Source organism: Lipotes vexillifer, unplaced genomic scaffold (genome assembly GCF_000442215.2).
Source record: "Lipotes vexillifer unplaced genomic scaffold, Lipotes_vexillifer_v1.1 scaffold247, whole genome shotgun sequence".
NCBI classification, from domain to species: domain Eukaryota; kingdom Metazoa; phylum Chordata; class Mammalia; order Artiodactyla; family Lipotidae; genus Lipotes; species Lipotes vexillifer.
In genome coordinates, this window is record NW_006794161.1 from 3,676,221 (window position 1) to 3,693,243 (window position 17,023).

Consider the following 17,023-nt stretch of genomic DNA (forward strand, 5'->3'; position numbering starts at 1 on the left):
AAAAAAAAAAAAAAAAAAAAAAAAAGTAATTATATTTTTTCTAAGTCATGAACAAATATTCACTAATCACTAAGATGCAAATATTTTGGCCCCCATAGTATAATTCTTCTTCTCATTTGAGAAGGTTAGGGAAAGCAAGGAGAATTGATAAGAGCCCTCTTTGAGCAGTGACCTACGATGTTGACTTCTTCCAGTCAACTGGCTACAGAGAATGCAGGTGGCCACTGCGTGACAGCTTCCTTTCTGAAGGCAGAATGTCCTCGATTTTCACTATAGAATATGATCTATAGTATGGCCATATCAAAAATCATTTGCAATGATATTTTTATCCTGTCCAAGATGAAGCCTGAAGTAATCAGCTTGAAGTAATCACTCAAGCTTGATTCATTTACAAGAGCCTAAAGTTCAAATTCCAAGAAATTCAACTTCTAGTAGTGAAACAAACAGCAGCTGTGACAGCCTCCACTCCTTCCCACCTCTGACTACAATACAATAAGACTTTATATCAACCTAACAAACATACTTTTTGATGAGATTGTTGAGTTTGCAAGAAAGCAAAGGAAATCTTCAAGCCCCAGCACTTCCACCACCATGGTTACTACTACAAATGAGCAGAAACAAGAGTGTGGAGCAGTCTGTTGTTAGACTTGAAAGCCAAGCTTGCCCTGACGCTGTATGAGGAGACTAAGCTTTGGGCTAATATAAAATCCGGGAGCTATGTCTCTGATTCTGATTTAAATCAGTACCCTCAAAGGTATCGGAGTGATGCCAAGTTCATATCTCAGTAGCAGCCCCTGGCACCCAGCAAAGTCAAATGCAGAACTCTGTAGGAAAACATACAGAACTTAGAAAAAATTTGTGGTTTCTGAGGATTATTTTCCCTCCTTTAAATCACTTAACACCACAGCATGTTTCAACTGAGGAAGAAAAACTCAATTTGTGCAAAGACCTTTTAAAGAAGAAACGTTAGCTTTGTGTGTATCCTTTTTTTCTTTAGAAATTGCACTGTTTTTTGCAAACACCTAATATCTTTCTTTTTCTTATTAGTTATCCATTTTATACATATTAGTGTATACATGTCAATCCCAATCTCCCAGTTCATCCCACCACCACCACCCCTGCCCCATTTTCCCTCCTTGGTGTCCATACATTTGTTCTCTACATCTGTGTCTCCATTTCTGCCTTTCAAACCAGTTCATCTGTACCATTTTTCTAGATTCCACATATATGCGTTAATATATGATATTTGTTTTTCTCTTTGTGGCTTACTTCACTCTATGACAGACTGTAGGTCCATCCACATCTCTACAAATGACCCAATTTCATTCCTTTTTATGGCTGAGTAATATTCCATGGTATATATGTACCACATCTTCTTTATCCATTCATCTGTCGATGGGCATTTAGGTTGCTTCCATGACCTGACTATTGTAGATAGTGCTGCAATGAACAATAGGGTGCATGTGTCTTTTTGAATTATGGTTTTCTCTGGGCATATGCCTAGTAGTGGGATTGCGGGGTCATAGGGTAATTCTATTTTTAGTTTTTTTAAGGAACTTCCATACTGTTCTCCATAGTGGCTGTATCAATTTACATTCCCACCAGTAGTGTAAGAGGGTTCCGTTTTCTCCACACCCTCTCCAGCATTTGTTGTTTATAGATTTTCTGATGATGCCCATTCTAACCAGTGTGACGTGATACCTCATTGTAGTTTTGATTTGCATTTCTCTAATAATTAGTGATGTTGAGCAGCTTTTCATGTGCTTCTTGGCCATCTGTATGTTTTCTTTGGATAAATGTCTATTTAGTTCTTCTGCCCATTTTTTGGTTGGGTTGTTTGTTTTTTTTAATATTGAGCTGCATGAGCTGTTTATATATTTTGGAGATTTATCCTTTGTCTGTTGCTTCGTTTGCAAATATTTTTCTCCCATTCTGAGGGTTGTCTTTTCACTTGTTTATAATTTACTTTGCTGTGCAAAAGCATTTAAGTTTCATTAGGTCCCATTACCTCCATTACTCTTGGAGGTGGGTCAAAATAGATCTTGCTGTGATTTATGTCAAAGAGTGTTCTTCCTATGTTTTCCTCTAAGAGAAAACACCTAACATCTTAAAAATCATTTGAAATTGACCACATACTTTTTGTTTCAGTGGGGAGAAATCATTTAGGTTGCTTGGCTGATTTAACTACACAATTTATTTAGTGTTCTAGGTGGTAGAACTCACTGATAAAAATATATAACATTTCCTGAACATCTACTATGTTCTGGTAGTTGACTGTTCTAAGCAATTTGTATACATGTCTCATCTAACCCTTATAGGTAAGTAATGTTGTTCCATTGTACATTTAAGGAAATTGAGGCATGCACAGAGTGAGTTAAATAACTTGCCCAACAGGACACCCTGAAGGACAGATTCAAACCCAGGCAGTCTCACCCCAGCCTTAGCAATTATATTCTACTGCTTCTTGTGGAGTATGTTTGTTGCTATCGAGAATGGCTAAACAAAAAGGGGCTTCCCTGGTGGCTCAGTTGTTGGGAGTCCGCCTGCCGATGCGGGGGACGCGGGTTCGTGCCCTGGTCCGGGGGGATCCCACATGCCGCGGAGCGGCTGGGCCCGTGAGCCGTGGCCGCTGGGCCTGCGCGTCCGGAGCCTGTGCTCTGCAGCGGGAGGGGCCACGGCGGTGAGAGGCCCGCGTACCGCAAAAAAAAAAAAAATTAATCTCAAATTATTCCTATTCTCTTTCCTTATAAGCTATAAATATGTTCCTCAATCTTTCTTTTTTTCCCCATTAAATGTTTTCTAGCCATGCTTATTTCCAAAGAAATAACATGAAGACAGGAAAAATAACATAAAGACATGAGATTTATTAAAATTTGTCACCAAGCCATTAAAAATATAAGTTGCAGAGCTCCCTTACAGGGTAAAATAAATTTTGGAAATTCAAATTTTATGACTGTTCAAAGAAGTAAAATCAACAATTTCCTATCTGGCTTTAAGATATTATTTTCCCTCATTTCAAAGGATGGCAATTACAGAAAGCTGAACATTAACTGTAAGCATAGACTGTATCAAATGAAAATATGGTTAAGGTATAAAATAGGCAATCTTCTTCTTGAAATGGTTTTATCTTGGTTTCTGATTATTCTTTAATAAAACTCAGTAGGGACATTCAAAACAATGGTATTTCTGATTTATCCTTAGTCTTGTGTCCAAAAGGCAATGTGTTAGATACTGCTAGGGTAATAAACATGTAAGTAAGTGGAATGGCTACTATACATACTGTAATATCAAAACCTGAGACTGGACCAGAACTGTAGAATTTATGCAGACTGTACTAAATGCAAAAATGCATATATTTACCTCTCTTCCCATTAAATGGTTTTCAGTCCCTGTACTATATACAGATCTTTGAGTTCTTCTGAATTTCTTATGGGAAGAAGGAAATTATTTGCTGAATCCAACAAAACTTTAGGGTAGGAAAGATGAAAAAAACTATATTTCTTAATTCTTCACAGCAGTAGAAGTGTACATAAAACATGTTTTTATAGGCCATTGCTTATAAGACTATATTATCAATGCCTATTTTGTTTCTCAATGTTTCTATAAATTTCTAGTAAATACAACAGTCCTGGTGAAAGGGAAATTTTTCTTTATGATTATCATTCTTTAAAAATAGGTGTTCCTTCTTTATTGAAATATTTTTTGTTTCTATTGTTACGGCAAAAGTAAACCCCTTGCTCTGGTTTGTAAGGCATCTAAGGGACCGAGAAATGCAAAATGGAATGCTCAAAAAATGCCAGTGTTTGATAAAGTCTTTTCACTTAAGCAGCAAGCGTCTTGGGGGAAAATTAATTTACATATCAAAAAAATTCATGTTTGAATTTAACAATAAAACCATGCTGAGAAATGTGTCCTAGAAGTTAAAAAGAGCAATTCTACATGACCACTGCTTAATCAAGAAATACCTTCAAACCACTATAAAAGTAAAACGTGCTTGGGGTTATTTGGCTCTTTCTCTTTAGTCAGAATTTAAACAGTCTAAGGTTTCACAAACTGCAGATCTGACATATATGAGATCTGTGTTAGGGCACATTTGCATGCATATAACTTTAAGCTGAACTCCATGGGAGGAGGGGACTGCTAACAGGAATGGCTACACATGCACCTTGGCTGGTCGGTAAAATCTGTTCTTTCCTATCCTTAATTACTAAAAGAATGTTTTGGTGGTACATCCAGACAATGGAATATTATTCAGTGCTGCAAATAAATGAGCTATAAAGCTATTAAAAGACATCACGCAGGGCTTCCCTGGTGGCGCAGTGGTTGAGAGTCCGCCTGCTGATGCAGGGGACGCGGGTTCGTGCCCCAGTCTGGGAGGATCACACATGCCGCGGAGAGGCTGGGCCCGTGAGCCATGGCCGCTGAGCCTGTGCGTAAAAAAGACATCAAACAAACTTAAATGTGTATTACTAAATGAAAGAAGCCAAAGCAAACTTAAATGTATATTACTAAATGAAAGAAGCAAATCTGAAAAGACTCTCTATACTATATGACATTCTGGAAAAGGCAAAACTATGGAGACAGTAAAAACATCAGTGGTTTCCAAGAGTTAGAGGAGAGAGAGGGATGAAAAGCAGAGCACAGAGGACTTTTAAGGCAGTGAAACTACTCTGTATTACAGTGGTGGATGTGTGTCATTATACATTTGTTGAAACCCATAAAACATATAACACCAAGAGTGAACCCTGATGTAAACTATGGATTTTGAGTGATAATGGTGTGTCACTGTAGGTTCATCAGTTGTAATAAATGCATCACGCTGGTGGAGGATGTTAGTAATGGGGGATACAATGCATTTGTGGGGACAGGGAGTATATAGGAAATTTCTGTACCTTTCTCTTAATTTTGCTGTGAACTTAAAATTGATCTAAAATATAAAGCCTATTTTTTAAAAAGTCCATTCTATTCTTAATGGGTACTTTCTCAGTTACTTATATAATACCCAACATATCTGATTTTTTAAAATATTAAGCCACATACAGAAGAAAGACATAATTATGTTATCTAAAACATAGTGAAGTTAATTTCTCTTCTCCTTATTAAGCAGGGAAATGATTGTAATGTAGCATGAAATGATAATTTATAGTCCCAGACATGGTAAATATTGGTTTGGTGTATTGTAAGGTAAACTTGCCTAATATACTATTTAATGAGTTGAATTGTTTCCCCCCAAAATTCATATGTTGAAGTCCAAACCACCAGAATCTCAGAATGTGATCTTATTTGGAAATAGGATGAGGTTATCTTACCTAAGTAGTAGTAGTAATTAGTTCTACCAATTAAGTTGTAGATCGGTAGGGTGGGCCCTTGACCCAGTACGACTAGTCTCCTTCTAAAAAGGGGAAATTAGGACCCAGGCATGTATACAGGGAGAATACCATATGAAGATTGTAGTTATGCTGCCACAAACCAAGGAACTACCAGAAGCCAGCAGAGAGGCCTGGAACAGATCCTTCTGTAACATCTTCAGAGGGAGCATGACCCTGCTGGTGAACCCTTGTTCTAGGGTTTCTAGTCTCCAGAACTGTAAAACAATAAATTTTTATTAAGTCATCCAGTTTTGTTCTATTTTGTTATGACAGCCCTAGCAAACTAATACTTACCATTTGGCCCACAGTCTCCTTAACTGCCCACTGCCTAGCCTAGTGCTTGGCACTTAGCAGGGGCTCAACAGATGCTTAATTAATTAATTAATTAATTACTACCATTTTCCTAGTACCTAATATAGCAAATATAATGCCAGTTTCTTCCTTTGCTGACTGTTAAATAATGGAGTTTCTCAGACAGCTGCCTTAGGTACTCTTGTTTCCCTGTACCTTATCGTCTCCCTAGAGAATTGTATACAACTCTTTTGTGTCACTGAGTATCCTTCAATAAATCATTGTGGTAGTACTCTGCATTGTTATCCACTGGGGGGAAGTGCTTCCTCTCCACGTCCCATGTTGTCTTGCATGTCAAAGAGGGTACTTAATTTTCACTCCACTGGCTCCTTGACTTATTCTGCCCAAAAGAGGTAGAGTGACTTCTCTGAGTGATACATCTTTGAAGGATAATCTGGGCCTCCTTGGCTCAACTCCTCTTTTTATTTCCTCTTAATACTCTGCATGGCTCTTCCGGGAACAGGTTCTACCCCTGCGTGGGAAGCCTGCCCTGGTTCAGTACTGCCTGTGGGTATATTGGCTTGATTCTGCATTTTACCAGAAGCCCTTGACCCTCACCTTAAACTGCATCCCTAGATTAGCCTTTATGAATAGTAAATGTGGGGATGTTGTGGTTGTCCATTTGCCTTACTCATTTTTTTTCTCTTATTTTCTTCAAATAAAGAAGGTGGGTGCTCCTTATTACTTACATTTCAACCCAATTCTCAGTAGCCTGATAAAAAGTTCTTTTTCTCTCCCCCATTAAGCTCTTGTCAAGTATCTTGCACATTGTAGGTATAAATTCATGTTTGCTAATGTAACAATTGATTGATTAGATAAGAATAAAGGAATGAATGAATAAATGAGTTAGATAAACTGAGAGAACTTGGCTCAGTAATCTCTAGCACATCAATAGTTATAAATATAACTATAGACATCTCCAAAGACTCTAGACTTTTTTTTTCAGGAGATGTCTCACATTTCTCTTGAAAACATAATAGTTATTTAGATGAAGAAAAAAGTTTATTTGTTCATAGCTAATCTTTGACTTTCTCTGTTAGCATATTCTATATTTTCTCTTTATGCATTCATTTAATCCATTCCAACTTGGCTTTCCCATCCACGCCTCCACTGCAACTAGTACCACAGCTGGTAGCTAACATCCCCAGTGACCTCCATATCATAAATTTCATTAGATATTTACATCCTAATCTTGCTGATGGACTGTTTAGAAGTTTTGGCCACAGTTAAGTGTTTCCTCCTCATTGACCTTTGCTTGGCTTCTGTGACTTAAAGATCAACTGGTTTTTCTGTTACTTCCCTGGTTGCTCTTCCCTCGTCATTCTCTTAATGACTTAAATGTTGGAGTTCCTCAGAGAGCTGCTCTAGGTATTCTTGTTTCCACTTGCTGCACTGTCTCTCTAGGCAATTTCATTCACTCCTGTGGCTTAAATTATAATACAATCTATCCGTATGCTGTAGTCTTTCAAGCTGATTCCCTCCAGCCAAGAACTCATTGACTTGACATCTCCATTATGAATTTGGCATGGACTTCCATCTCTTGTGTCTAAAATTACAGCCATTATCTTTCCCACTCCTGACAGTCCTGCTCCTCCTGTCATGGTGCCTAGCTCAGTGAATTGCTTTGCCCCCCGCTGGGTTTACCATGACTTCTCATTTGTCCTTATCTGTACCTTTCTAAAAAAATCATACCAAATCCGTATTCTAAATTTTTTTTCAGTTCATAAAAAGAAGCCATGCCCATGCCACCAACGTCTCTTTCTGAAACACAAAAATAACTCCCCAATGGTCTGTAAATATCTACTCTTAACACTCTCAAACCCCCAGAATAGCTAAGAGGGTCTTTGCGGAGAATAAAAACCTACTTGTGTCATCCCCTTGGTTAAGACACATCAGTACCTTCTCGTTACTCTCAGGATACAGTCCCAAATTCTGAGCATGCTTTCTAAGGCCTAATCTATTCCTTTTTTATGTATTTCTTTCTCCCTTACTTCCTCTGAAAGAAGTCACTTGACTCCTTTTTCTAGTCTCAGATTTGATAGCATGTTGGAAAATGGGCTTTCCTTGATTCTTTATGAGGAATGTGTATGCGTAAGATCTCACCTTTCCCTCTGATAGTATTCATCGCACTTAAAATTGTTTAAAGACTACACATCTTGAAATATTTTGAGTTCTGTGAGAGCAAGGATCATGCCTCTCTTGTTTGCTCTTCTGTCCTCGGCGCCTGACACCAACTGAGTGTTTAATAAATACTGATTAGGTGAATATTGAATAAATGAATGTGTTCAGATCATGACCTTACTTTTTAACTTTTCAAATGCAACACGACATTTGGAAATAACCTGAGAACAGTATGCTTCACGTATTGGTAATTACATGCGGTAATAAGGTACAGCAAGGAGAATCTAAAAAGAGCAATGGTACCTTCTCTTGCTGTTTCTATCCTGCACAATTTACAAAGGTTAAATCTGTATGAAGAATCAGCTAGGAGACTACATCACTAAGGACCATATTATTTTCATAAAATCTTTTTAAGGGCAAAACAACAAAAGCTTGTAAAGTGTTCTTGTCCTAATTCCTAAAGATGCTTTCATATTGCTCTCTGAGACTGACGCATATGGGGAAAAAAATTAATCCAAGCCGTTGATTAAGACAAAAAGTACATTCTACTTTAATTTACTCATTTTAAATTACCTTTATTATTTTTAAACTTATAAATATAATAGCCAACTAATGTAAAGATATGTAAAAAAACTCCCACACCCATACAAATTTACTGTTTTTGTTTAATCAAAGTTAACCATCTGTTGTACATCTTTCCATCTTGTTTTTTGTTCATATAGTTGTAAACAAAATTATATGCATATATCTAGCTTGCTGTTTGCTTTTTTTTTTTTAAATAGAATTAACAGTGTACACGTATTACTCTTCAATTTGTATTACTCTTTGAATAGTAATGATTAGCACCTTTTCCAGGTCAGCAGGTCTTTACACTACATAGTTTTCCATGGTAATGATAACCACAGTTTGTTTAATCATACCCTCATTGATAGGCATCCAAATCGTTTCCAGGTCTTTGCTACTACAAACAGTGCTATGGTAAATATTATTATATAGGTAATAATATTTTATTATATACTTTATATTATATATTTTATTATATATTTATTTATTTATAAAATAAATAAGTAATATTTATTTTATACACCACCACCTTTATTCCTAGAGGTTATATTCTCAAACTGGGATTACTGAGTCGAAGCATATATGTATTTGTATATATTTTTTAATGTTAATAGCTATGGATTAGGTTCCCAAACAATTGTGGAATTTCATATTTCCAAGAGGGCTGCCTCATCATCACATTAACATTGTATGTCAGTAGTGTCTCCTTCCAGTTTCTGGGTTAAGCTGTCCCCACCACGCCTTCTGCTGTGAAGAAGCCATAGTGACCCTCAGTGCAGGTGGATCGGTTCTCTATATTCTTAGCTACTTTCCAAGTCTCCACCAGAGCATACTTGGACTTCTGCGTGATGTCCATGCTACAGGGAAGTCTTGGGAGTAGTATTTGCCAAATGTGTTCATCCATTTATCTCTGACACCCCAGTGGAGATTTGGAGCCACTCTGCAGGAAACATTCCTCCCAAAGTTCCAAACTAAAGTAGTTATAGGCCCCCTCTGCTTTTGGCTCCCTTGATCTTTTCTGTGGTTTCCCTCTTCTTACCATTACCTTGCCACACCCGAGACCAAAACCTAAATATAGTGGTGCTGAATCCCTGAATGAACCAGGGAGTATCTTAAATCTAAACATTTCCCCTTTGAATTTCTCTCCCAATCACCATCTTACCTTGTAGGAAATTTCTCTGAACCTGAGCTTTCCAAAGGTAAGATTTCATTCAGAACTTTTGCATGTTTAAAAGTGACTTTCTTTTGCCTAGATAGATGAATAATATTTTAGTAGAGTTAAGTTCTTGGGTTGCTGTACTTTTCTTTTCCTCAAGTTACTACAGATGTTACCTTACTGTCTTTGAGCTTAGGGTATTATAGATGAAACGTCTGATGATCTTCTGTTCCTCTTTTTTTTGGTAATTTTCTTCAATGTGGAAGCTGGTAAAGTTGTTTTTTAACATTGGAGCTTGGAAATTTCACCTAGATGTGTTTAGGTGAAATATATACTTCATTGATTTGGCCTCAGATTCAGTGAACCATTTTAATCTTCAGACTCAAGTGTTTCTTCATCTTAGGCAACTTACATTCTATTTTTATTGAGTTGTTATTTCTCCATGTGGCCCTTTTCCTCATTCTGGAGCTCATACCAGTTGCATGTTGGTACCCTTGGGTCTGTCCTCCAAGCCTTTTATCATTTCTCTTAAGGTATGTATCTCTTTTAGTTTTTGCTCTGTTGTGTTAGTTTTATATTGCTGCTATAACAAATTACCACACACCTAGTGGCTTAAAACAATGCATATTTTGTATCATACAGCTCTGTAGGTTAGAAGTCTGACCTGGGTCTCACTGGGCTAAAATCAAGATGTCTGAAAAACTGTTATTTTCTAGAGGCTCTAGAAGAGAATCTATTCTTTTGCCTTGCCAGCTTCTAAAGGCCACCCACATTTCTTAGCTTGTGTTTGGTCCCTTTCTGTCTTCAAAGTCAGCAACAGTGCATCTCTTTTGCCATTCTTCAGTAGTCACATCTCCCTCTCACACTCCTCTTCTGCTTTCCTCTTACACTTGTAAAGACCCTTGTCATTAAAATAAGCCCACCTGAATAATTGAAGATAATCCCCCAGTCGCAAGGTCCTTAGTTTAATCAGTTCTGCAAATCTTCTTTTGCCATGTAAGGTAAAAATCACATATTCCAGGGTGTAGGGCATGGGCATCCTTAGGGAGCATTACGCTGTCTGCCACACCTGCATTGTGAAATGGTCGTCCAAGTTAGTCATCAGTAGTAATTAGTTGAAGGATCGGCGAGAATGATGAGTGAAAGGGGAACTCCAATAGGCCTACTGATAATTTTCAGAGCTGGTTACAATTGTGCTTTTCCTATTAGCCTTCACAGAGCTCATTCCCTGATAAGCATAGTCCACACTCACTCAGAAGTTACAGTGGCTCGAGTGACTAACCCTATGCTCTCGTTCTCTCATAGAATCCAGTGAACATGAAGACAAGAGTGCAGGTGCCTCAGGGGAGACACCCTCCCAGCCTTATCCTGCACCAGTGTATAGTCAGCCCGAGGAGGTGAAGGAACAGATGGATGATGCAAAACCAACTAAACCTGAAGAGCCTGAGGAATCAGACCCGTTGCCTGATAACTGGGAAATGGCCTATACAGAGAAGGGCGAAGTCTACTTCATTGAGTGAGTTTCACACATTTCTCGGAACGTTCCCACAAAGATCATAGTAGTACATAAATGATGTTGTAAATGGAAATGTGGTCAAAGTATTGGATTTCATTAATTGTGATATTAGCTTCCTTCTTTGTAAGAGAATAAGGGGATAGCACCTTAATACAATTAAAGACCATAGTTTACAGCTGTAAATCAAAGAATGAATTAAACAATACCACTGTAAAATTTGTTGCAGTCATGACTAAAAAGGCAAATCTCCATGTGATGTTATTATTGAAATAGAAAGAGTGAACTTGTCATGAGGAAATGCTTACTCTACCCTTCCAAGGCCTCCATGTAGTTCAAATGAGATAATCCCCATCTTTTAAATCAAATTGCTGGAAACCTCAACCATGATGTCCAGTGGTTTAATAGGATGCAACTATTGAGAGCAAAATACTTGCTAGTCACAAATGAGAATGTTTTAAGCATTTGACCCTGAGGTCAGGTGTCAATAAAATCATGTGTTTGTATAGCTCATATTTTTATTAAATTCCATTCTATTTGTTGCTTACCATTTTTATGACTTGGCAAGGAAAATGAAATGCTAATTCTGAAGTCACTAGTGATACATACTCAATCTAATCTTTTCTTTCTTTAGGGACTTTTTTTCCCAAACTGAATTTTTATATATTTTATTAACAACATCATCTAGCTTTCCTTTTCTTTTACCTTCTAGGAGTAGAACGACTTTTTAAAACTCCTAAGTTGATCTTAGCTCAAAATTAAATTGTTGATGTGCATGAGACAATCAAAATGTTCATTAGAAAGAATAAAAACTAAAAATATTGTAAATGAACGACAACCCTTATTCCCTCAAAGTTGTAGAAGACTCAAAGAGAAAAATTAATAGAATCTGAAGTTTTCAGTGCTGATAGTAGATAAAAATATGTAAACTCTGATTATTTGAGAAAAATATTAAAACTAGATTCCCTTTCCCAACCTGGAGTGATTTGTGACTTAGATCTCCATAGGCAGAACTCAATTGTGAAATTGAAATGTTACCACATGCCAATATTTAATTCTCACATGAAAACTTTGTAACATGTGGCCAAGGAAATAAATAACCACGTAATTACTTGGTGCTCTGCTTGACCCCAACATGGATGAGAAATGCAGAAAATATATTGCCACTATTCACCTTTTGACAAATCTTATAAGTTTAAAAAAAAGGAAGCTCTTGCATATTTCTTATTGCTATAATCAGTGACCCAGAGACATCTTTTATCAATTAATTGGAAAAAAAGTCATATAGAATTTTTTAAATGTTCAAAAGTATTTATATCAAAAACATAATTCTGTAATTGATAAGCATAGCATAGCGCCACTGCAGACCAGACGTCAAAATATAAACCCTAGATGTGAGGTCATGCATTGGTGTTCAGAACAATTGATGTTCAGAACAGGGAGACTGATGACATACACATTTTTATTATATAATACAGGCGGAGTAAGACATGTGGAAGTAATAAAAGAAAACCAGCATGGCAAGTTGATGAAAAAACTGTTTCCTTACAGTGTTTCCAATTGCGATTATAAAAACCTCCTGTTTTATGATTATAAAATAAACTTTCCCCTTTCAACTGTGTCAGATTTTGGGATTGTGGAGAAAAAGGACTTCTCGTAAGACAGAAGTTGTGTTCATGGTTTATAGTAAATGATGAGGCTCTGTCAGGACTTGGGAAAATCGACCAAAATGACTCTATTAATATTCTAGTCAGTCATCCAGTGTCAGAATCCAAAGATTCATTTGATTTTGTCCCTGCTCTTAAATTTATTGTCAAGTTGGGGAAGAGAGAATAAGAGAAATAGTTAATTAGTAAACAATTGATTTTTGAGTTTTGTGATACTATTCAGAGAAGGATACACTTAGCGTAGACTTAATAAAAGGAAGCATCCTAGGGAAGGTAAAATAACATAGACTTGAAAAGTTGGTAACAGGTAGATAGAGCACTCCAGGTATAGGAACTGTCATTGCAAAGACCAGTGAGAAGACTGGTAGTATTAGGAGCAGAGACAGTTTGATTTGCAGTGAGAATGCTAATGCTGAGGGAGACTCATCCAGAGGTCAGGGAGAGAGAAGAAGCCTGGAGTAAGGGCTGAAGTGTGATGGAAAGGTGATTAATGTAAGAGGCAGTGGCAAATGCCTGCTTAAAGAAGTCATTCACAGAATGGAGGCATCCCCTGGCCCACCCTTCACAAGGACCAGCTTGAGATCTGAGATCTGTCTTGTCTTCCTTCAAAAAGCTTACTTTGACTCTCACGACTCAGTGTGATAAGCTCAGGTGTCACAGAGCAGGGAGGGATCAGTGTTTTTTTCATCTGGTCCCTCATTTTCACACCATCACAACCTGCGCTGCCTCTTCCTTTCTCACTGACCTGCATTTCACTCTGCTGTACTTTTCTCTCAGTTAATTTTCTCCTGACTGCTTGCACTCTTTGCTCGGGAGTACATCTTTCCTTCCTAACTACATTTGACAAAATCAGCATTTCAACCCACTGTCATTAATCTGTGGGTATCTTTGCTGTTGAATTCATAATGAATTCTTATATAAATTAACTCTATACTATAAAAGTCCCTTGGAAACAGTCTGGTAGAGAAGGATGTAGGGACAGGAGAGGGACCATGATGGGGCATTAGGAGTTTCTTAGGGACTAAGTCATGATATGTCCCAGAATTTCTGGCCAAGAAACTTAAAAAACAAATATTATTTGTAACAAAAGTTTGCAGTCCTGAAGCAAAATCATAGTAAAAAAAGAAAATAAAAAGGGGAAGTAGAGTAAGTTAAGAGGAAGGTAAAAGAGATAGAAGAAAAGGTAGAAGAGACAGAAAATTGGAGATTTGTGAGGTAAGGAGAGCTGATGATACCAGTGAAAACTACTCTGGTACGAATATTGCGAGAGTTGCTTAGAGTAATAGAAGTCTCCCCTGGTAGGTAACACGTCCTTATTACACTTTACTGGATCTTATTTCCAGTGGAACAAATATCATGATAAAATATAAAATAAGTGAAATAAAGGAGAAGGACCCTGCAGTTCTGTGTCAAAATTTATATATATATATATACTCATTTCTGAGTAGAAGAGGGGAACTGTACCTATGCTGAAGTGTTCATTTACATATATATTTTTGAAATACACACACATATGTATATGTATACATACATGTATGTATGTATGTATGTATGTGTATATGTGTGTATATATATATATATATATATGTGGTAGGTTTTGAGTTAAGGTAATAAGAAATTTCATTTTTTTGTCTTCCATGCAGTAATGTTTTAAAATAATTACTGATTTACTCAGTATTGCAAAGTAGTTTATATCTCAGTACTTTACAAGTGCTGAATTTAGAATATGAGAGGAATTTTTGTCATTGTTCTCAATACTGAACACGTGGGCCAACTGGATTTCCCACACTCTTCAAAACTACTTCCTTTGCTGAATAATAAAAGCAGATTCCTTTTATCACTTACAGTGATATTTAATGGGAAAAGGTGAATACCTGAGAAAGTATTTTTAAACAACAGAATTTTAAATGCAGGTGAATGTACTCTTCCAAACATGCTTTAAAACATTTATAATGTCACATGTTTAGCAATTTTAAAAAGATTTTCAAATACATAACATTATTTAAAACCAGTAGTTTCCTTAACTCATAATACCTTTTTCATTAATATTATCTTTTAAAATAGTATATTAATTTTAAATTCAAATTAGTAATAATAGTTACCACATATTGAGTACCTACTTTTTTCAGGCTGTGTTCAGATTGTTTAACAGTAATAGCTAATATGTTAAGCATTTACACTTTGCTCATTTAATTCTCACTTTAGGAAGCTGCTGAGGCTTATAGAGGTAAGTAACTTGCCCTCGGTCATATAACCAGGAATTGACAAAGCCAGGATGTTTGATTTCATATTTTCAGCGCGTATTTATTGGGCACATACTGTGTGCTAGGAACTATTTTATTGAACCCTAGGAATATAGTGGTCAACAAAACTGACAAGATTCATGTTTTCATGGGACATACACTGGCTCCAGGGTCCTTGCTCTTAACTAATTTGCCATGGTGCGTACTTTACATGTATTATATCATAACCACCCTGTAAAGCATTTGAGGTACCCCCATTTTATAGGTGAGATTCTGAGGCACCCTTGGACAAATTAACATTCCCAAGGTCTTATAGCTTTGTGACCCTGCAAAGCCATTGCCATTATCCCATACTACCTCCAATGTATAAACAAGCATTGGCTGAAAAAAAAACTTTTATAGTACAAATAGTATTTGTTTTATAAGTTTCTCAGCCAGAAATTCATTTTGCAGAGGCTAAATGTTCCATAAAGAATAGCTGCCACAGGATTAATGTGGATTGACATGCTTCGGGAATCCCATTAAATTAGTTCTTTGTTTGGGAGTCAGTTTAGTTAGTGACATACAAGAGACTGCTATTGCTTTGGCAAAAAACAAAACGGCAACAAGAACCTATTTGTTTACTACCAGCTTCCTGAATGGCAGTGAATGCTATGACATCTTAAATAATAGATTTTTTAAAAGCAAGCTTTTGAAACTGAAAATCACATCTGTGAAAAATGTCATGGCTATACATGGTTTCCCCAATCTTTGTAAAGGCTGAATTTGCTTTTAAATTCTAAATAAGACACACAATCTGTTGCTTCTTGTGTTGCTGTATTTCCTTAAGTTTTATGTAAATCGCCAATTACCATTTTCAACAAATTTAGAACTTTCATTTATTAAAAGAAGACAAAATATTTGAGAAATTTATTGAAAAGAAAAGGCGTTTTTTGGGTAAAGCCTAATGCTTTCTCATTCTAGGCTCAGCACATACCGATGAGTCGTGAAATCTTGTCTTACTCTCTGTAATTTGTATTACAATAACAGTAGATATATTGAATATTTTTATATGTTTTTTTCTGCACAGGATTCTAGTGCAATCTCTAAACAGAAAATAAGTGTTTTAGACAAAACAGTATGCAGCAAATACCCATAATATCCAAAACAATATTTATGATAAAACTGCTTTTAAAAATGTTTTCTAAACATACGAAAGACAATATGATGGCAAACTCATATATTCATATACTTAATGAAATTTTAGGAATATTATTTAGGAAACACATAACCTCTATAGAGGCTGACAATGATTTTTTCTGTGGATTACCAATGTATAAATAGAAAAGATAGTAGCACAATGCGAGTCTTGAACAAAAAAGCTTCTGCTGCTCAGCATCAATTAGATGTATCCAGTCATTGCATTTAATAGTTCTTCCTTTTGGGGGCTTCCCTGGTGGCGCAGTGGTTGAGAGTCCGCCTGCCGATGCAGGGGATGTGGGTTTGTGCCCCGGTCCGGGAAGATCCCACATGCCGCGGAGCGGCTGGGCCCGTGAGCCATGGCCGCTGAGCCTGCGCGTCCAGAGCCTGTGCTCCGCAAAGGGAGAGGCCACAGCAGTGAGAGGCCCGCGTTCCACAAACAAACAAATAGTTCTTCCTTTTGAAATGATGATCTCGAGGGAAGACAAAAGCTTCCAGAAAACAATGTAATCATTCTGAGGATTTTATTGACTAGAATATAAAATGGAATCAGTCTATATTCCTCTAAAAACTAATGTTAATTTTTAAAAATACATAAAATACAGTCAATAATCTCTATGTTATTATTGATTATGAAGCTACGTGACCACTGTTGGAACTTTAACATCCACATACATCTTGAATGGCTCAGAGGACTCTAAAATATTTACCTGGACCTTGTTTACCTTGTTCAAAAGGTTATTATGTTTTATGCCATCACATATTATTGAGTTCAATCTCTTATTATTCTTCTGAGTTAGTATTTCCCAGGATGAAAATACAGTATATCAGATAAAGACTGAGATTCAGAATTGGCCTTT

General features: G+C 36.7%; 1 protein-coding gene across 1 annotated transcript in view; it reads left to right on the plus strand.

Moving 5' to 3' along the window:
- LOC103083447 (membrane-associated guanylate kinase, WW and PDZ domain-containing protein 2-like) overlaps positions 1–17,023 on the plus strand; it is a 288,742-nt gene that overhangs the window by 265,971 nt on the left and 5,748 nt on the right. Inside the window, exon 4 of the mRNA XM_007467045.1 lies at positions 10,867–11,077. Coding sequence (XP_007467107.1) covers positions 10,867–11,077 — 211 coding nt within the window. The remainder of the gene's footprint in view (positions 1–10,866; positions 11,078–17,023) is intronic.